This window comes from Coregonus clupeaformis, chromosome 33 (genome assembly GCF_020615455.1).
Source record: "Coregonus clupeaformis isolate EN_2021a chromosome 33, ASM2061545v1, whole genome shotgun sequence".
Classification (NCBI taxonomy): Eukaryota; Metazoa; Chordata; class Actinopteri; order Salmoniformes; family Salmonidae; genus Coregonus; species Coregonus clupeaformis.
Window position 1 is genome coordinate 18,636,899 of NC_059224.1, and position 22,727 is coordinate 18,659,625.

Here is a 22,727-nt window from a genome sequence, read left to right on the forward strand (position 1 = left end):
CCTTATAATGCCTTATTATGATGAATACAGTATAATATGTGATGTCTCTAGGCAGCATTCATTCAAAAATGTATGCACGCATGACTGTAAGTCGCTTGGATAAAAGCGTCTGCTAAATGGCATATTAATTATTATATTAAAAAGTCTCTGCAACTGGTATTTAGCCAGGACATGCTTATGATACGTTTTACAAATCTTTATGACTGCATCATAATGCATTATGTCTGTTGGCTTCAAGTAAAGTGTTACCTTTGCTAGCGATGTGGTGAGGACGAGGGTTTGATCTAGTAGTGTGTGCAATATAGAATGACAGTGAAGAAACACAGCTGAATAACTCACACCACATCCATTTGTAACCCTGTAACAGACACACAGACACCACACAGACACAGACACACACACACGCACACACACACGCACGCACGCACACACGCACGCACGCACGCACGCACACACACACACACACACAAAACACAAACACACACAGTATTAACAGGAGCTTGTCAACTCATTCTCAGACTATATCTCCAGCGCCGCAGTTCCCAACTCCCCCACCAGAGGAGCTCCACTCTTTTCCTCCGGGAGGCTCTGTCGTAGATCAGACCTCAAAGTCTGTCTGCTTCCGTCTCCCCAAACGAAGGTGTGTCTGGCTGGGCAGAGCAGCAGATCAGCCCCCGGTGCTGGTGGAGCTGGCGTCTAAAGGAGCGTCTGAAGATGTAGTAGATAAAAGGGTTGTAGGCCGTGGAGCCCTTAGCGAACAAGCAGGGCAGCAGGGAGACCAGCGGGGCCAGGCTGGCCTCCCCCTGGAACATATACCAAAAGCTGAGCACCACGTAGGGAGACCAGGCCACGATGAACCCTAAACTGATCAACACACCCCCATCTGGGGAGGGGAGGAGAGGAGGGGGGAGAGGAGAGGAGAGGAGAGTGGGGGAGGAGGAGAGGAGAGGAGAGGAGAGGAGAGGAGAGGAGAGGAGAGGAGAGGAGAGGAGAGGAGAGGAGAGGAGAGGAGAGGAGAGGAGAGGAGAGGAGAGGAGAGGAGAGGAGAGGAGAGGAGAGGGGGAGGAAAGACATTCATCTATATAGACTATGTTTACAGCCTTGTCAAACATCTTAAGCCTGAGGAAGCCAGATTTGACAGGGACTAAAGCATTTCTTAAATATATTCAAAAGTCTTCTACGCTTTAGTCACTGTCATTCATGAGCTTTGTTTGAGCCCAATGTCTAAAAGACCCTAAGTGGATAAGTATAAAACAGGGTTTTACCTGGATAAATATTATCTTCAAAAACTATGACAATTTACTAGACTTGTCCTGTTTTGATATCTAACCAGATTTGAATAATTCATCCCTCGTAAACAAACAAACAATGCAAAAACAAACAGTCCGCAATTTGGGCAGCACAAACGGCAAATATAGAACAGCTTGTTGCGTTGTGGCCATTGACATAATCCATAGAAGGGTGTTGTAACCTCTAACCCTGGCAATTTGACTGTTAAACTCATGGGTACACTAGCAATTGCTGCCAGTCCTGACATCAATGGGAACTGCCATCAATGGATTATATTTATATGGTTGGTTGAGGCTGTCAGTTTGCTTTTTGAAAATTTCTAAATACAACCACGAGAAAAATTAAGTTTGGAAAGAAAATGCCTACTGCTGAAAAGAGAAGACTAATCTGTCTGTAGAAGCTCAAATAAAATTCTCAACAACTTTAGAGCGATTCTGAGTTGACAACACTGTTTTTCAAAGTGTCTTATCTTGAGATAAGCTATTGGCACGAGCGCATCAACCATCACCAGTGAGTAGTCTAGGCTTAATCTTCATCATTGGGTGAATCGATGCCACTGGAAAGTTTATTTAGTAGCCTACTGTAGCCTATAATATACAGAGGTGGGTAGTAACGAGTTACGTTTACTCCGTTACATTTACTTGAGTAAGTTTTTGAAAAAATTATACTTCTAGGAGTAGTTCTAAAACACTATACTTTTTACTTTTACTTGAGTAGATTTGTGAAGAAGAAACTGTACTCTTACTCCGCTACATTAGGCTACAATGAGGTCGTTACTTTTATTTTTACCTCTTTGGTATTCTACGCGTCATTGTCTTCATCCCCCGGCATACGCCTTATTTTAATGTTTTATTTTGACAGAGAGAGAGACTTCCGCTAAGGCTCTACCACGTGACTGTGTTTCACCAATCAAACGTAGTTGTGCAGTCTCGTCACGTTACCATACTCAATCTCAGCGGCGGGACGGGTTAGCTTTACAGTCGTAGCAACACAAAAATGTCAGAATTAGCCGTCGGCAATGCAGACACAGACGAGGAGGAACACCCGCACCCCTGGCCTCATATTGAAAGCATGTTTACCTTAGTAAAAGTGCGAAAGTGCAGCTACATTATACGGTGTCTTCTGTGTCTACCAAAACAAACTGACATTTCAGCATTCAAGAACTGAACATCTAACTTGAGGAAACATGTAGCGGTAAGTTTCCTAAATTAGTTTTTTGTCTTTTAGGTTACCTCTCTCTCTCTCTCTCTCTCTCTCTCTCTCTCTCTCTCTCTCTCATATGTAATAAGTCTCTTTTAATGTCTTGATCTCCCTGTAGCCTCACAGATTTGTTTTTATCCACAGAGGGTTCACCCCAACAAACTGGCAAAGTACACAGACTTACTAAAGAACCACAGAAAGCGTAAGTCCTCCTCTTCCAATGATACTCTTGTGAAAAATGCAAAAATCACAGCCTTCGCTGCCCCAGGGCGGGTAACACAAGCAACACTTGACAAGCTGGTGCTAAATTTTGTATGTGAGGCCAACCAACCATTTTCTGTGGTTGAGACGCCATCCTTCAAGACTTTGATAGAAACCTTGCAACCTCATACAGTAATGACAAGGAAAACGTTATGCACAAGAATACCAGAAGCTGCAAAACACAAGAAGAGCATAATCATCAAAAAGCTGAGTGCTGTGAACTATGTTGCTACCACAACAGACTGCTGGTCTGCCAGACAACGTAGCTACTTAGGTGTCACCTGTCACTGGATAGACAACACCTCACTGGAGAGGCACTCCGCTGCATTGGCTTGTAGACCTGTCAAAGGCTCGCACACGTTTGATGTCCTTGCTGCTGCATTAGAGGAAATACATTCTGAGTACCACATCAGGGAAAAAGTGACCAGGACGACAACAGACAGTGGCTCAAACTTCCTGAAGGCCTTTCGATTATATGGTGAGGAGAAAGAGGAGGAAGCCATCAATGTACAAGAGGAGAGTGACTCCACCCTTGATGATGCAACAGAAGATCAGAGTGAGTCAGAGGTGGAGTATCAAGATGTGTCTGCTATTCTGGATGACAACACAGGCCTTGAGTACCAACTTCCAAGGCACCAAAAGTGTGCATGCCATCTCCTCAATCTTATATCCACAGTTGATGCCACTGCTGCAGGAGGAGCTGCAAACGAAACCTACAAGAGGCTGTCTCGTCTGCTTTTGCAAAATGTCATGCTCTTTGGAATAAAACCAGCAGGTCAACCATGGCTCATGAAACAGTGGAACGTGAATGCAAGCTGCAGTTTCTCCGACCCAATCAGACACGCTGGAGCTCCCTGTTCCTCGCTGTAGAAAGGATTGTGCGCATTCACCGAGAGCAAGGAGAACAAGCAATTCGCAATGTCTGCACAACATTAAAGATAAAGATGTAAGTTGACAAAATGTATATTTTGTTTTTAAAGAATAATAAAAATAAATAAGCCTTGCTGATTAATGGGTGAATCCACTTGTCTCAAGTAACTAAGTTTTCTTTGCATGGTGGTGTGACATTTGTGGATGACTTGAATGAAATAATTTAACTAATTTATTTTATTTTTATTTATTTGTGTATTTAACATGTACAATGCATAATAAAGACATTGTACCAGAAATAGCTATAAGTAATTTTTTTATCGTTACATCTTTTATAGGTTCAATCCAGCTGAAATTGGGTTTTTGGTCGAGTATGCTGCTGTGATGAAGCCTGTTTCCATGGCCCTTAATATCCTCCAAGGGGAATCATCTGTGCATATGGGCCTCCTGCTGCCAACACTTTACCAGTTGCGGGACAAGCTGAAGAAGTTGGAGTCAACTTGCAAAATGTGTACACCTCTTGTTCACGCCCTGCAGCAAGGGATCCAGAAACGTTTTGGAGACGTCATGAAAGAGCCTGAGCTGATTGCAGCAGCAATACTCCTACCAAGATTCAGAACATCCTGGACCACAGAGGAGAACATCTTAAATGCTGGTAAATATACTTGTTTATCAATTCAAATGTGAACCAGTAGACATTGACCTATATAACTCTGTATAATGTTACTGTCATTTAGGATTATAGTGTGTCAGTGACAAACCACAGGGTGGCAATATAGTTAGAAGCTCAGGTAGCTTTTAATGTCAAACATCAGCAGCTTGACAGCCTATACAGTAGAAGGGTAAGAATAATGTGCAGACTTAATTCGTTTGAAAAACGATTTATCTTGCCCTAAAACCCACAGGCCTTGACTACATCAGAAATCACCTAGACACCGACTTGGATGATGTCACCAGCGCAAACAGCGGCCTCTCTGATGAAGACGACTTCTTTGCATCCATGGAGTTGGGAAAATCACAAGTAGGAGAGCTGGAGAGGTACCGTTCATGTCTGTCCCCTGCAGGTATGGATCTACTCCACACCTTTCCTCGCATCAAGAAGCTGTCACTCAATGTCAACACAGGTCTTCCTGCATCTGCAGCCTGTGAGAGACTTTTCAGTCATGCAGGACTCCTGTTCACTGCTAAACGATCACAGCTTCACAGCAAGAACCTTGAGAGCCAGCTACTGTTGAAGCTTAATAGTGACATCACTGAGTGATTCTTTGGTGAAATAGTTTCTTTCTGCATGTTTTGACACACACACACACACACACACACACACACACACACACACACACACACACACACACACACACACACACACACTCCCAGTGGGGCCTTCAATATAAAAGGGTTTTCATGTTACTGTGCCAAAGAGTTCCTGGAGTGTTGACTCCAGTCAACCAGTCAAAGGGCCAGTGTCAACCTAAAGGTTAGAATATTGCCAAATCTGTTGTCTGTCTGTGGGAGTCTAGATTGGGGAAGCTGCTCCTCTCTCAGATGCTTTTGAGGTGCTTTGAGCAAAGCGTTTAATCCCCTTAACTGTGTAATGGCTGTGCTAGAGAGCGCAGAGCTATGAATGTATAACTCCATTGTAAAGACACATCATACATGCTTTATGCTGCTTATCTTGGGGGGGTGACTTTTTTGTTAGATATTGGAACTGGAAGTAAACATAATGCCCCATCTACAACTACATCACTCTCCTCTGATGCCCTTTAGAGAACATGCATTCAGCTTAATTTGTGTTCTGGGATACTAGGCCTGCAATATTGTTTTATTTGGCCATCTATCATGGACTGGTGCTTTTTCAGTTGATGTGTACTGCTGCTCTTTTCCTCTGCTCAGTGAGATGTGTGGCCTAATCACAGATCAGAGTATTAATTTCTAGGCACACGGAAAAAGGGCTGTTGCTTGCCATGCAATACAAAGGTACTGAGTAGGCCTAATCAACACCTATTGATTATTTTACGTTGACCGCTTCCTTCTGGTGTGCAGTTTTCTGTTCAGCATGCCTGGTATGAAATGTTTGTGTTTCCTTCTGTTGTTCTGTCACTGTGGAGACACACACACACACAGTTTATGAAAGTTTATGGGCTGCCTCGTTCTAGTTCTGCCTGGTAAAAAAAGTATAAAGGTTTGGAAATTTGTGTTACTTGTGCTTATTTATTTTTTATTTATTATTATTTTATTTATTTATTTTTTTAAGTACTTGAATTTACCTGAATTATTTTAATTTAAGCTATTTTGTAATTAATTGTAATTTATTTTATTGATTGGATGAACTATAATTTGCCTAAAGATGATTATTTTGTATTTTTGTCTGTCTGATCGTTGTCTTGTGTTAAAAAATAAATCAGACGTTACTCAACAGTTACTCAGTACTTGAGTAGTTTTTTCACCAAGTACTTTTTTACTCTTACTCAAGTAATTATTTGGATGACTACTTTTTTACTTTTACTTGAGTCATATTATTCTGAAGTAACAGTACTTTTACTTGAGTACAATTTTTGGCTACTCTACCCACCTCTGATAATATACAGTATATATATTTATCCTAATATTGTACAATATAGGTGTCTCTTCATTGGCCTGGGCTATTGTTTGCATTCAAGACCAGGTCGTTTTTATTGCTCTCAGTTTGTCACTGACAGAGTAGCCACTCATTTCTGGGTATGGGTGGTCCTCTGTAGCTCAGCTGGTAGAGCACGGCGCTTGTAACGCCAAGGTAGTGGGTTCGATCCCCGGGACCAACCATACAAAAAAAAAATATATAATGTATGCACGCATGACTGTAAGTTGCTTTGGATAAAAGCGTCTGCTAAATGGTATATTATATTATTATTTATATATTATATTATATTATATTATATTATTATATTATTTCGGTCATTTGTGTGGTATTAGAAGATATTCCGCTGATGTCTGCTATCATGTCAATGACGTAGAATTGCATGAAATGTGTTTATAAAAGGCACTTTTGTTTTTCAGACCCTGCTAAAAACATTTCCACATGTGTGTAAATCCTAAAAACGCCTCTGCTCAACTGTATGCAACTACGCAAATGCGAATATAGATATATGGAATGCTTTATTTCATTCAAAGGGGATTTCTTGGGGACAAAATGTCAAAATGTGAAATCTCAAGTTTTTTTTTTTTTGTTTTTTTTACAGTAACCTTGTTTTAAGGGGATGTAAATGTCCAAAAGAATGTGACAACTAGCGTTGATGTCCATAAGAATAGTAAGCTTTTCTATACACTGTAAGCAGCTCTACAGCACATTATTTGTCTTGGCAGCTTGTGGAGCACTGTGTGAGCTATGGACCTGAATATGAACTGTCCACAGATGTCACAGGTTCAATTGATCAGGAACAAACACCTCACACGTCCTAGAGATTAGCCATAATTTGTACAGTGCCTTGCAAAAGTTTTGATCCCCCTTGGCGTTTTTTCCTATTTTGTTACATTACAACCTGTAATTTAAATGGATTTCTATTTGGATTTCATGTAATGGACTTACACAAAATAGTCCAAATTGGTGAAGTGAAATGAAAAAAATCAGTTGTTTCAAAAACTTCTAAAAAATAAACAACGGAAAAGTGGTGCGTGCATATGTATTCACCCCCTTTGCTATGAAGCCCCTAAATAAGATCTGGTGCAACCAATTACCTTCAGAAGTCACATAATTAGTTAAATAAAGTCCACCTGTGTGCAATCTAAGTGTCACATGATCTGTCACATGATCTCAGTATATATACACCTGTTCTGAAAGGCCCCAGAGTCTGCAACACCACTAAGCAAGGGGCACCAACAAGCAAGTGAATAGTTATGTACTCTCAAGTTTTTTTGTCTTATTTGTTGTTTGTTTCACCCCAAAAAATATTTTGCATCTTCAAAGTGGTAGGCATGTTGTGTAAATGAAATTATACAAACCCCGCAAAAATCCATTTTAATTCCAGGTTGTAAGGCAACAAAATAAATGCCAAGGGGGGTGAATAACTTAGCAAGCCACTGTATAGGTGACAGGAACAATTCCCATCTCAAATCACATGTAGCTTGGTAATTACATCAAGGAGCAACAGAAGTGGTCCTGTGTGGCTCAGCTGGTAGAGTATGGCGCTTGCAACGTCAGGGTTGTGGGTTCGATTCCCACGGGGGGACCAGTAGGAAAATGTATGCCGTCACGCTGGGTAAGAGCGTCTGCTAAATTTGTAAAATGAAAAAAATATATATATACAGTGGGGGAAAAAAGGATTTAGTCAGCCACCAATTGTGCAAGTTCTCCCACTTAAAAAGATGAGAGAGGCCTGTAATTTTCATCATAGGTACACGTCAACTATGACAGACAAAATGAGAAAAAAAATCCTGAAAATCACATTTTAGGATTTTTAATGAATTTATTTGCAAATTATGGTGGAAAATCTTCAATGCCCTTGCTGATGGAAGGAGGTTTTCACTCAAAATCTCACGATACATGGCCCCATTCATTCTTTCCTTTACACGGATCAGTCGTCCTGGTCCTTTTGCAGAAAAACAGCCCCAAAGCATGATGTTTCCACCCCCATGCTTCACAGTAGTGTTCTTTGGATGCAACTCAGCATTCTTTGTCCTCCAAACACGACGAGTTGAGTTTTTACCAAAAAGTTCTATTTTGGTTTCATCTGACCATATGACATTCTCCCAATCCTCTTCTGGATCATCCAAATGCACTCTAGCAAACTTCAGATGGGCCTGGACATGTACTGGCTTAAGCAGGGGGACACGTCTGGCACTGCAGGATTTGAGTCCCTGGCGCCGTAGTGTGTTACTGATGGTAGGCTTTGTTACTTTGGTCCCAGCTCTCTGCAGGTCATTCACTAGGTCGCCCCGTGTGGTTCTGGGATTTTTGCTCACCGTTCTTGTGATCATTTTGACCCCACGGGGTCAGATCTTGCGTGGAGCCCCAGATCGAGGGAGATTATCAGTGGTCTTGTATGTCTTCCATTTCCTAATAATTGCTCCCACAGTTGATTTCTTCAAACCAAGCTGCTTACCTATTGCAGATTCAGTCTTCCCAGCCTGGTGCAGGTCTACAATTTTGTTTCTGGTGTCCTTTGACAGCTCTTTGGTCTTGGCCATAGTGGAGTTTGGAGTGTGACTGTTTGAGGTTGTGGACAGGTGTCTTTTATACTGATAACAAGTTCAAACAGGTGCCATTAATACAGGTAACGAGTGGTGGACAGAGGAGCCTCTTAAAGAAGAAGTTACAGGTCTGTGAGAGCCAGAAATCTTGCTTGTTTGTAGGTGACCAAATACTTATTTTCCACCATAATTTGCAAATAAATTCATTAAAAATCCTACAATGTGATTTTCTGGATTTTTTTCCCTCAATTTGTCTGTCATAGTTGACGTGTACCTATGATGAAAATTACAGGCCTCTCTCATCTTTTTAAGTGGGAGAACTTGCACAATTGGTGGCTGACTAAATACTTTTTTCCGCCACTGTATGTAAGGAGGGAGGCAGTTTGACAATAACAAGGCAATTGTATTCACTGAACAGTGCAATCTGTTCTTGTAGATATACTGGTCAGCCTGTTCGGATAAATTGTTATTTTTAACCAGACACCATAGGGAAGCCATGAGGCTGGCGATTATCAAAGGTTTATAGATAGTCAATAAATCTTTAAATTTGAAACGGATTCATGGATTGATTTATTGACTTCAAACCCCAGTAACCCATTAATAAACCCAATAATCTCATTAAGATGGAATCCGTACTTAAACTGCCATCTCTGTTTGTGATATTACCACAACAAAGAAGTTACTTCAAACAACAAACACTGTTTTCTCCTTCGGACGTCATTGCACGTGCGATAGAACATCATAATAATGATAATTATAATAATAATAATAATAATTATTATTATAATAATAGGCCCTAAAAATTGTCAAAGGCCCACCAAAGTCATAGACTGCTCCCAAGTCTGGGACCAAAAGGCTCCTGAACAGCTTCTATCCCCAAGCCAAAAGACTCCAGAACAGTTAATCAAATGGCTACACGGACTATTTACGTTGACCCCCTTCATTATTTTATTATTTTATATTAATTTTTTGCACAGACTCTCTTGCACTGGCTCTATGCACATTCAATAGACTCTACCCACACACACACTCATACTACACTGATACTCCAACACACACACACACACATATACACACACATACGCTCACACACACATGCATATTGACACCACACACACACACTCACACATAGACACACTTTCACACACTACCCATACGCTGCTGCTACACTGTTTATTATCTATCCTTATTGCCTAGTCTCTTTTACCCCTACCTACATGTACATACTGTATTACCTCAATACCTCAACTACCTCGTACCCCTGCACATTGACTCGGTACCGGTAATCCTTGTATATAGCCTCGTTATTGTTATTTTATTGTGTTACTATTTCAGTTTTTATTCAGCAAATCTTTTTTTCTTTTTTTAACTCTGCATTGTTGGGAATGGGCTCGTAAGTAAGCATTCGGCGCATGTGACCAATACAATTGTATTATGTTTTATTTTACTTAATATGTTTTGAAATTTTTATTACCATGCTGCCAAACTTTCCTCTCCTCCGTTTTATCAACAAAACAAAAACAAATGTGGATTCCAGCTTTAAAGAAAAATCAGTAAACGGTTAATAAACAGTCAACAGATAAACCTTCATACTCACCAGAGTGACCTTCCTCTCGATGTGTCCGTAGTTGAAGTCGCCGCTCTGGATGGACTGGTAGGCCTTGTGGAGTTTCCAGGCTATGCCGGAATAGGAGAAGAGGATGACGTGGCAGGGGCTGAAGGTACAGAGGATAGACAGAGACATGATGAAGGTAGAGTGGTTCAGGGAGTCTTGGTAGCTGGCTCAGTCCACGGAGCAGGCCACTCCGAAGGGCTCCGGTCCATGGCCGCCCCAACCCAGGAGAGGGAACACAGCCCAGAATACAGCCAGATCAAACTGATCACCATGGTGATGGTCCGACGCTGGAACTTGTTGGCTGGTGGAGAGGTAGATCGGGGAGAGGTAGAGAAGGGTGCAGTGTACTGTTAGCTAGCGCTGATGCATTAATACACCAACCCTAACCCTGAGCATAGGCCTAACAATAGCCCTAACCCTTACCCCAAGCCTAATCCTAGCCCAAAACCTAATTTTAAGCCTAGCTAGATAACATTGATCACCATCATGATGGTGTCATACTGGAACTTACTACCTGTACAAGAGGTAGAGAGGCTCCCTAATCACTCCCAATGGGAATATCCTTAAAGGAAAGATTCACCCATTTTGAATGTTATATTGTTTTTGTTAATCTCAGATTGATGTTTTATCAATTCAGTGGGTCATTTCATGTTTTCATGTGTGTCTGAGCTATTGCCATTCAAGCAGGCAGAAATGTGGCAGGTATGATGTAGCATTGCGATAAAGCCGCTCTCACTACACTGGGGCTTAATAACGTCTATCATACGTGTAAGATTTTAATACTGGCCAATGTCATAACGTGGGAGGTTGTCTTCTCTCGAATGAGCCATTGATCATATTTTTGCGATATTCCTACCTCGAGAAATTTGTAATTTAACAGTGTCCACCACATTTCTCCTATTTGTCTGCCTCTTCAGTCCAGTGTGCATTGCATGGTGCCGTTGCATGGCCATTGCGAATCTCAGACTCCACTCTGCGAGGCACATCGATCTGCAGGTTGAACATGTTGAGATTGATAGTGCAGTTTGTTTACGTGATTTTACAGCTAACTAGCTACTTCACATGCTGATATTGACTTTGGTATTATTGTGTGTAGCTACGTTTGCTAGCTAGCTAAATAAATTATAGGAATTAGTGGTTTTGGTTGGATTTTTCCTTTAAGATTGTGGTTAGAGCTTCTTTGGGCCAGGCGTCCAGGGGTTAGCAGAAAGCTAGGAACCTCTTGCTATTCCCTCACTTCATTCGAGTAATGATCCATAAGGATACAAACTTACACTGTACTAAACATCCTGAGAATGGATTAACTGATCCACTGATCATCACTGAGTCACTGTAAAAAATGACTCTTTGGATCAACCCCCCCCAAAAAACTACATTTGTTGAAACCAAATCCAACAAATGTAGTTTTTTTCAATTTCACTTAAAATATGTTTGTGTCACGAGAGTGTTGTTATCTCAATGGTTGAAGTCAACTACTTCTTAAATCTTAGAATAATTCCCAAAAGGTTGTAAATCTCTTAGTTAGAATAAATTAAACAAAGACCTAATTCTGCAATGGTCAGCATGTTTATTCATGAGAGCGCTCTGCAACAAAATGGTCGTACAATCTTTTTATACGCACACGTCAGAGGAAATATCCCATCATACCAGAGGTATTTTTCCACTGTACGCATCTTGTAAGCTCACACCTGGGTTTAGCTCATGTGATTTTCCTCTGCTCTCCTGACCATCAGGTCACACACACACACACATACACACACACACACACACACACACACACACACACACACACACACACACATGTTCTTATCATAGTCTACTCCTTGCTCGGGTAGGCTGAGTTATCGCCGTCCTCACAATATCCTGCAAGCATTTTCACTCCCCTTTCCCTGTGTGTTTTTGGAACCAGTCTCCTGTTATTGGTTTAAATCGTTTTGCACTTCTGCTTGCCTAATTACAAGACACAAATACTCTGTTGCTGTGATATAAACACATTTGATTAACTCTCTAAGCTCTAGTCTTGTCACGGTTTCGGCCGAGGCTGCTCCTCCTCCTGGTTCGGGCAGGCTTCGGCGGTCGTCGTCCCCGGAGTACTAGCTGCCACCGATCTATGTTTCATGTTCGTTTGGTTTTGTCTGGATGTTGTACACCTGTGTCTTGTTAGTCCTCGTTAGTGTCCTATTTAGTTCTCGTTGTGTGTGCTTGTCGTTGTGTGTGATTGCTCTCCTGTTTCGTGTTGGAGCTACTATTTTTCCTCCAGTGTTTTGGAGAGATTATTTTGCACATGTTAGTGCGCCGTTTGTTTTGTCGCCTGTGTGCGCCGTGTATTCGCCTTCGGGCTTATTGTGCTTATGTCTTTTATGAATATTGCACTAAAGCCTTTGGACTGAGCCTCTGCGTCCTGCGCCTGATTCATACACCACACCCACCTTCAGCACCCGTTGACAAGTCTACTAATTAGTCATACATTATTAGTTTAACTGAGGGTGTGACATTTTAGTCATTTCTTTATCAGTTTGTTAATAATCAAATATAACAGCTGTTTTTTCAAGTTAGTTGATTTTTCACTTTGGAATTATCCTATCCACATTTATTTAATTGTGTTACAAGCAATTCCATAACATGAAATATTGACTCCAAGCACTTTCTTTACATAAGATTTTAAAATTAACTGGTTACAATAGTGTAACCAAATGGTGACGATCTCATCAATGGAAGCTTTCCAGGCTCTGTAGCATTACAGTACTTATGCAGATACAGTGCATTCGGAAAGAATTCAGACCCCTTGACTTTTTCCACATTTTGTTACGTTACAGTCTTATTCTAAAATGGATTAAGTAGTTTTTCCCCTCATCAATCTACACACAATACCCCATAACGACAAAGCAAAAACAGGTTTTTAGAACATTTTGCTAAGAAAAAAGAAAAAAGAATACAGACCCTTTACTCAGTATTTTGTTTAAGCACCTTTGGCAGTGATTACAGCCTCGAGTCTTCTTGGGTATGACGCTACAAGCTTGGCACACTTGTATTTGGGAAGTTTCTCCCATTCTTCTCTGCAGATCCTCTCAAGCTCTGTCAGGTTGGATGGGGAAGCATCGCTGCACAGCTATTTTCAGGTCTCTCCAGAGATGTTCGATCGGGTTCAAGTCCGGGCTCTGACTGGGCCACTCAAAGACATTCAGAGACTTGTCCCGAAGCCACTCCTGCATTGTCTTGGCTGTGTGCTTAGGGTCGTTGTCCTGTTGGAAGGTGAACCTTTGCCCCAGTCTGAGGTCCTGAGCGCTCTGGAGTAGGTTTTCATCAAGGATCTCTTTGTACTTTGCTCTGTTCATCTTTCCCTCGATCCTGACTAGTCTGCCAGTCCCTGCCACTGAAATCATCCCAACAGCATGATGCTGCCACCGCCATGCTTCACCGTAGGGATGGTGCCAGGTTTCCTCCATACGTGACGCTTGGCATTCAGGCCAAAGAGTTCAATCTTGGTTAAATCAGACCAGAGAATCTTGTTTCTCAAGGTCTGAGAGTCCTTTAGGTGCCTTTTGGCAAATTCCAAGTCCTCCATGTGCCTTTTACTGAGGAGTGGCTTCCGTCTGGCCACTCTACCATAAAGGCCTGATTGGTGGAGTGCTGCAGAGATGGTTGTCCTTCTGTAAGGTTCTCCCATCTCCACAGAGGAACTCTGGAGTTCTGTCAGAGTGACCATCGGGTTCTTGGTCAACTCCCTGACCATGGCCCTTCTCCCCCGATTGCTCAGTTTGGCCGGGCTGCCAGCTCTAGGAAGAGTATTGGTGGTTCCAAACTTCTTCCATTTAAGAATGATGGAGGCCACTGTATTCTTGGGGACCTTCAATGCTGCAGACATTTTTTGGTACCCTTCCCCAGATCTGTGCCTCGACACAATCCTGTCTCGAAGCTCTACGGACAATTTCTTCGACCTCATGGCTTGGTTTTTGCTCTGACATGCACTGTCAACTGTGGGACCTTATATATTCAGGTGTGTGCATTTCCAAATCATGTCCAATCTATTGAATTTACCACAGATGGACTCCAATCAAGTTGTAGAAACATCTCAAGGATGATCAATGGAAACAAGACGCACCTGAGCTCAATTTCGAGTCTCAGAGCAAAGGGTCTGAATACTTATGTAAATAAGGTATTTCTGTTTTTTATTTCTAAAACATTTTCAAAAAATAAAAATAAACAGGTTTAGCTTTGTCATTATGGGGTATTGTGTGTAGATTGATGAGGAAACAATTGTATTTAATACATTTTAGAATAAGTCTGTAACGTAACAAAATGTGGAAAAAGGGAAGGGGTCTGAATACTTTCCGAATGCACTGTGCAATTTAAGATTCAGTGCTGGCAGTAAACATATAATCATAAAATAAAACAAAAAACAAAACACATTACCTGGAATGATATTCACTATCACGGGTGGCCAAAAATAACAAACTGAAATCCACGCCCCCAATAGGCCATGTCTCCAACTCTTCTGATAGGCTGCAGTCGCTACATTGCAAACACCACTATGCAATGCGAATGAGCATGAGGTGTTGAAAGGAATTTAGAAGCTTTCTTTCAAAACAATTATAATCACATTGAGCTGTCAAATTCGTTATTTGATTTCAGGCAAATTTTATAGAATATGTTGAACAAACCAAAGCGTCATTTTGGATCATACCAATCAGAAAAAGCACTTCAGATGAACACCAGATGAATTGGTTTTGACTAGCTGCCAGTGACTGGCTCGGCTGCCATCCGGCCAACCATGACTGCGTTTGGAAACAACCCCCTACCATAGAATTAGAATCAGAAACCTTAAGATATGTATATTTCTGAGCCAACAGTTTGGAACTGTAATCAGCACATTAGTTAGATAGTGAGATAGATGTGATGGTGAATAGAATGAATACATTGGTGAATAAACCAATTAATAATGTGGTGGCTGATCTAGCTAATGATGAACAAATTTGCCTGCAAAGATCTCATATTCAGTAGCCTAATTGGCAGAGCAATTGTTAGGCTGCGTTTAGACAGTCAGCCCAATTCTGATATTTTATTCACTAACAGTTACATGCAGGCTTTCAAACTATTACAGACTACAAAGGGAAGCACAGCCACGAGCTGCCCAGTGACACGAGCCTACCAGACGAGCTAAATTACTTCTATGCTCGCTTCGAGGCGGCAAGTAACACTGAAACATGCATGAGAGCATCAGCTGTTCTGGACGACTGTGTGATCACGCTCTCCGTAGCCGATGTGAGTAAGACCTTTAAACAGGTCAACATTCACAAGGCCGCAGGGCCAGACGTATTACCAGGACGCGAACTCCGAGCATGCGCTGACCAACTGGCAAGTGTCTTTACTGACATTTTCAACCTCTCCCTGTCTGAGTCTGTAATACCAACATGTTTCAAGCTGACCACCATAGTCCCTGTGCCAAGAACACTAAGGTAACCTGCCTAAATGACTACTGACCCGTAGCACTCACGTCTGTAGCCATGAAGTACTTTGAAAGGCTGGTCATTGCTCACATCAACACCATTATCCCATAAACCCTAGACCCACTACAATTTGCATACCGCCCCAACAGATCCACAGATTATGCTATCTTGATTGCACTCCACACTGCCCTTTCACACCTGGACAAAAGGAACACCTATGTGAGAATGCTATTCATTGACTACAGCTCAGCGTTCAACACCATAGTGCCCTCAAAGCTCATCACTAAGCTAAGGACCCTGGGACTGAACACCTCCCTCTGCAACTGGATCCTGGACTTCCTGACGGGCCACCCCCAGGTGGTAAGGGTAGGTAACAACACATCTGCCACGCTGATCCTCAACACGGGGGCCCCTCAGGGGTGCGTGCTCAGTCCCCTCCTGTACTCCCTGTTCACTCATGACTGCATGGCCAGGCACGACTCAATACACAATCAATAAGTTTGCCGATGACACAACAGTGGTAGGCCTGATCACCGACAACGACGAGACAGCCTATAGGGAGGAGGTCAGAGACCTGGCCGTGTGGTGCCAGGACAACAACCTCTCCCTCAATGTGATCAAGACAAAGAGATGATTGTGGACTACAGGAAAAAGAAGAGGACCGAGCACGCCCCCATTGTCATCGACAGGGCTGTAGTGGAGCAGGTTGAGAGCTTCAAGTTCCTTGGTGTCCACATCACCAACAAATTAACATGGTCCAAGCACACCAAGACAGTCGTGAAGAGGGCACGACAAAACCTATTCCCACTAAGGAGATTGAAAAGATTTGGCATGGGTCCACAGATCCTCAAAAGGTTCTACAGCTGAACCATCAAGAGCATCCTGACTGGTTGCATCACCGCCTGGTATGGCAACTGCTCGGCCTCCGACCGCAAGGCACTACAGAGGGTTATGAGTACGGCCCAGTACATCACTGGGGCCAAGCTTCCTGCCATCCAGGACCTCTATACCAGGCGTTGTCAGAGGAAGGCCCTAAAAATGGTCAAAGACTCCAGCCACCCTAGTCATAGACTGTTCTCTCTGCTACTGCACGGCAAGCGGTACCGGAGCGCCAAGTCTAGGTCCAAGAGGCTTCTAAACAGCTTCTACCCCCCAAGCCACAAGACTCCTGAACATCTTATCAAATAGCTACCTGCTGCTACTCTCTGTTTACTATCTATGCATAGTCACTTTAATAACTCTACCTACATGTACATATTACCTCAATTACCTCAACTAACTGGTGCCCCCGCACATTGACTCGGTACCGGTACCCCCTGTATATAGCCTCGCTATTGTTATTTTTACTGCTGCTCTTTAATTATTTGTTACTTTTATCTCGTAGCATTTTATATAGTATTTTTTGTGATTTTGGGGGGGTATTCTTTTTTAAAACTGCATTGTTGGTTAAGGGCTTGTAAGTAAGCATTTCACTGTAAGGTCTAGTGTGTGTGTGCATGAGTAGGCCTATGTGGGTGTGTATACCTGCATGTGAATATGTTGTATACAGTATGTCTTTGCAATATTTCATGTGTTCTGGCAAAGATCAGCCAGATCGGATGTATCTACCCATTGATTTGCTATACACAACTGATGACCTTCTGGCATGCTGCCATGATTTAATCACAACCTCACCTCATTTGCTGGTTTTGTTTATAAAGAATAATGCTAATCTTTACTGTGAGACCAAGGAGTCCGCTTACACTGTACTTTGATTATAAAGGTTTATTTATATCACAAGATTTCAGCATACGTTTACAGACGTCTGCAGGCATCTGGAGAACAGCGACCCAAAATAATATGTTTGTTCTGACCTCCTTTGTCTCAACCAAGTATTTATAATCTTTACCATGATATGGGTGGTTTCCCATACAGACCAATCCCCTGTCTCCACACAACAGACTTCCTCTGTTCTATGGGGTGCCCCCATAAAACTACTCCCCAGATGCTCCCCTAAGCTGAATCAACATCCTCCAAGATACCATTTGAAAACGTTAGCAAAGTCATACATTTCTCAGATACCACATATTCCCCCCTTCGAGACAAATTAAGTCTTGAAAACAAAAAGAATAGGATTATGACAAATAACAATTTATCTTATTGAGTATCTTTAACAATAAACCAAAAACACATTTTTCTATGGAGTGTAAATACATTTCTATGAAATATGAACAAATCTTTATGGAGTGTGAGAGCGAAAAACCTGTCTGGCAGCCTTCTTTCCAAATATCCATCAATCAATCAAGAAAGTAAAATTCTCTCACGGCCCCTCTGCCCCAGGCAACCACCTAAGTACTCCAGATCAATTCATAAATCTTTATCAATGCATTTGAAACTATGATGCAATTTGAATACACATGAAAGCCTCAGCAAACAAAATACAATCAAAAATGTCCACATTCAGGCTGGTCAACCCATCGGACCCTCCTGTGGATTCTCTCTATCCCTGCCTAGACCCAATATCCCTAAGCATCCACGAAATAAACAAAAACATCTGAGATCCCCACATGTACCCAATAACAGCAAATATCATTCTACAAAAATTAATACAGAAAGAATATGACACAAATTATGTATTACACATGCAAATATGTCTATATATCATTGCAGACACTGGAATGTAGTCCACTACACTTCATCTCCTCAGCAGTGTCGACTTCCAATGCAACGTCGATGATGGAATCTGAACCTTTCCACACCTTCCTTGTTCCACTTCCTCCAGTCCATTCATATTGTCCTTTCATATTGTCCATATTTGAGTATTTGAATCCCCTCTACACATTCCCCCATATGCTTCTGGAAGAAAAGAAAAGACCAAACAGTATCTTTTGCAAAACAACACATTCAAATTAAAACACCAATATCAACTAAAAATATAAAAATGATATATAAAATGAATCACATACCATTTCCCCCCTTTGATTCATAACAAAATACTAAAATCACACTAATATTTAAAAACATTTGAAAAATAATCGGATATTCAAAATGGATATCTATCCATCAATACTCCATCCAGTCCCACTTGTTCATCTTCATCTAGATCAGTAACAGTTAACATCGGCATCTGAGTGTTTTCTCCAGGCATCACAACTCCAACCCATCTCAATATCATAGCCTTCGCAAAGGTCAGTAACAAAGTACAAAAGCAAAACATCACACACAGCGCTATCAGAGCTGCTACTAAAATCTGAACCATCACTGCTCCCACTGGGCCTAACTGATCTTGCAACCAAGCCTTCGCTGACCATCCAGCTCCTTCAGATCTACCAAACGCATCCCTTATATTCTTCAATGCATCTATAACACTAGTGATATTATCGGAACTATCTGGGATCAAAGTATAACAATCATCCCCCGTCAAATTCATAGCCAAACATAAGCCACCTTGTTTTGCTAAAATATAGTCAAGAGCCATGTCATGTTTCAACAGCGTCAGTCTGTGACTTCTTTGAGTATTCGACAGAAGGTTAAACCCTCTTATCGTTTCATTTGCAAAACCCTGAAAAGTATAGGTAATATTATCAATGTGATCCGCCCAAAATGTTACACCATACCATGGAAAAAGTCCCAGTCCCCACTTCTCTCCTAGACTTATCCTCCAATGGTTGGCTTCCAGACTATGAAATTCCTCTCTTTCAGAATCAGATTTCTCTTTCCCTGTGCTTCCCCTCTTTTAATTTTAAAACCTCATATGGAAGCTTCAACTTCAACATGTAACAACATCCTATCCATCCATAGGGTAAGAATATATACGCTTTATCACCACAAACCCACCAAATATCTCTAAAATTCCCAATAGTCACATTTCCAGGCAAAAGATGATCTTTCACCATCAAAGTCCTGCTCTTCTTACTAACTGGAACATAAAAAGTTACATTATATTTCTCATTACTAACCTTATGTTCATGCTTACCCAAAGTCATCATATAATCATCACAATCTGATATTCCCCTAAACATCCTCTTTCCATCATATGTTTTATTTAAACAAAAACAGCTTTTAGCCCTCACTGGTTTCACCTCCAATGCTTCATGAAGCTCTGTTAACTGATTTTCCTTCCCATCTAACAAATTCACATAGGGTAATTCATTTAACCAAGAACACTTAAACCTAGGCCTAAACAAATGTTTCGACAACGACATTATTGTATCTGTTAATGATTGTTGCTGATACAACAGCCATGATAAAGCATAAGATTGACACGTACTTGATAAAGGTTTAGCAACCGTCTCTAAAATAGAACCCCATGTGCCTGGTGCTGGAATTCTCAACAGACATGGACCCTCAAGATTCCTCACTGATCTTACAGAATGAGTTAACTGCTGGAACCAAAGATTCCTACCTGCCCATCCATCTTTAATTTGCAAAACAGAAGAATCAAATCCATATGCCTTCCATTTAGTTTCTCTCTTCCCTAACGAGCGGTACTGATCAAATATATCTTCTTGTCTTTCATTAAAATCAAAGAACTCATCCTCTACCTCCATGATAGTATCCTGCACTATTTCAGATGAATCTACATCATTCTCTATTACCATCTGCTCTCCTATCTCAACACTATCCTTACTACCATTGACAGCACTCTCCATCCATATCATAAACTCCTGAGTCACTCTTGCTACATCCTTTAGTTTCAGAAAAGTTGTTGTTGGTGTCTGTGTCATATTTCCTAAATTTGTTATTGCCATCGTACCATTAATCTCTTTCAAAGTTGCTATTAAAATAGTTGCTTTAGTTGATGTATTAACACTCTTAACTATTTCCAGTGGGAAAGTTACAGATATCCTCTGTGTATTATTTACTGTTGGAGTGGCTACTGTAATATACTTCTCCTGAACTCCTTTGGTGACTGTGGAAGCTTCAACAGACTTCAAATCTTCCATCATAAGCGTCACCTTACGAGTTACATAGCCTTTTAACCAATAATTCTTAGCCGGAACAAACTTTAATGTTTGCACTAAATAAGTACACATATATTCTCCCTGATCTTTCCATGTAACATTACGCAAAATAAGTGAGCAATCACTCATAACCCTCTTCCACTTCATATCATTGTACAAAATATACTTCCTTTGACTAGGGGGCACAGCTTCTACTTCTGGTCCTGATAACAACACTTCTTCTCCATAATTATCTCTCCATGTGGGAGGAACGTCACCACCCCCACTCCATCTCTCACATCTACAAGGAAGATGAGCTGTACCACCAATCCTAACCCTAATGACAGTCTTTTCCTCTAAAATTGGTGCTGGAGCGATTGGCTCCCTTGTAATCAAATGTGATACATTTATAGCTTTAATAACTGTCAATGTTGAAAGAGTTGAATTGCTTCTCACTGTTGTTATAATAGGCTGAAGTGTTGATGTCATTGTTGTTGATTCATCCATTCTCCCTAAAGCTTTGAACTCTTTACTTGTATTTCCATCTATCACCACTAGTGTCACTACATCAACTCTCAGTCCCAACTCTAATCCCTCACTTTCAAACTGTTGATTATAAAAAATACATTTATAATCACCTTGATCTTCCTGCTGGGAATTGTAAATATAGATACTGCAATCACCCTCAATCTTCATTCTTCTCTTATCATTCAGCAACGCATACTTTCTCAATGCAACTGCTCCTAACAGATCTAAACTCCTGCCATATCTATCTTCCCACTGAACTCTAAATTTTCCTTCACCACTGTTCTCTCTCGTGCACTTACATTGAAGCTTAGCTGACTGTCCTAGAGTTCCTTCAACCCTAGTTATCTTAACTTTTTAATCTGACTTTTCTCCTAACTTTTCAAAAACCATTTCACTGATTTATCCACAAATTCCTTTCCCACTAATTTTAGGATATGTGATCGGGTAGTCCCCACCTGCTTATGACTTCTTTACACACAGACTTGGCAAACGACTGAGCATCTTTTAGCTTAATTTGACATCTTATTCACCTCTTGGTGTAGGAATGTAACCAAGAATAACAGTCACCCCCTGTAACCATTATTTTTCAGACAGATTGTCCTCCTTCCTATGATATAGTCAATCTTTTCAAGCAAATATGATTCCCAAAAACCCTACTCCTTTGTGATCTTTCTCCTAACCTTAGCCTTCTTTAAAGAATCTTCACTGAGATTTCCAATCCAGAATACTAAAGACAAATCCATCTCTGTCATCATCAACAATTGGTAAACCTTTTCCTTTGGCACTTCTACCAGACAGCCGTCTGGTGTACATCTTATTGTACAGTTCAACTTACACAATGCATCTCTTCCCAACAATACAATAGGTGTATGTTCTGATACCAGTATGAGTATTGTAATTTTCTCATTTTCATAGCAGAGCTCAATTGGTTCCTTAAGAGTAATCAACTGTTTTACTCCCTCAAATCCCTATCCTAATTAGTTGAATGGACATAGGGAGATGTGTAGCATCTTCAGGCCGAACGCAGGTAAAAGCAGCTCCGCTATCCGCCATTACTTCCAATGGTCGGTTGTTTATTTTCACCTCAATTGTTGGATTTTTTTCCGGTCCTGATGCTACCAGCTGACACCCCCCTTTCGGATCTTCTGGGCACCCCTAGAATCCTTGCTCCGGGCCCCTATAGGGGTGCACCTGTCCTCCAGATGATCTTGACTGACCCCTGTATCTTCCTCTGAAATTCCCTCTGATGTTTCCTCCTGGCCCATTGCACTCACAGCAAAGTCACCAACCTGTCCACAACTATAACACACTTCTGGAGATTGCTGGAAGTATGGCTTAAATCTTCCTCCTCTTCCTCTTTCTAAGCCTTCTCGTCCTCTTTCTCTCCAATTCTGTGTCTGTCCAGAAACTGGCTGTGGATATGGAACAACT

General features: G+C 41.3%; 1 protein-coding gene across 1 annotated transcript in view; it reads right to left on the reverse strand.

The window, feature by feature from the left end:
- Positions 1-605: 605 nt before the first annotated feature.
- LOC121548691 (opsin-5) overlaps positions 606-22,727 on the reverse strand; it is a 78,076-nt gene continuing 55,954 nt past the window's right edge. The window contains 3 exon segments of the mRNA XM_041860217.1: positions 606-883; positions 10,378-10,644; positions 10,647-10,700. Of these exon segments, the coding sequence (XP_041716151.1) occupies positions 606-883; positions 10,378-10,644; positions 10,647-10,700 (599 nt within the window).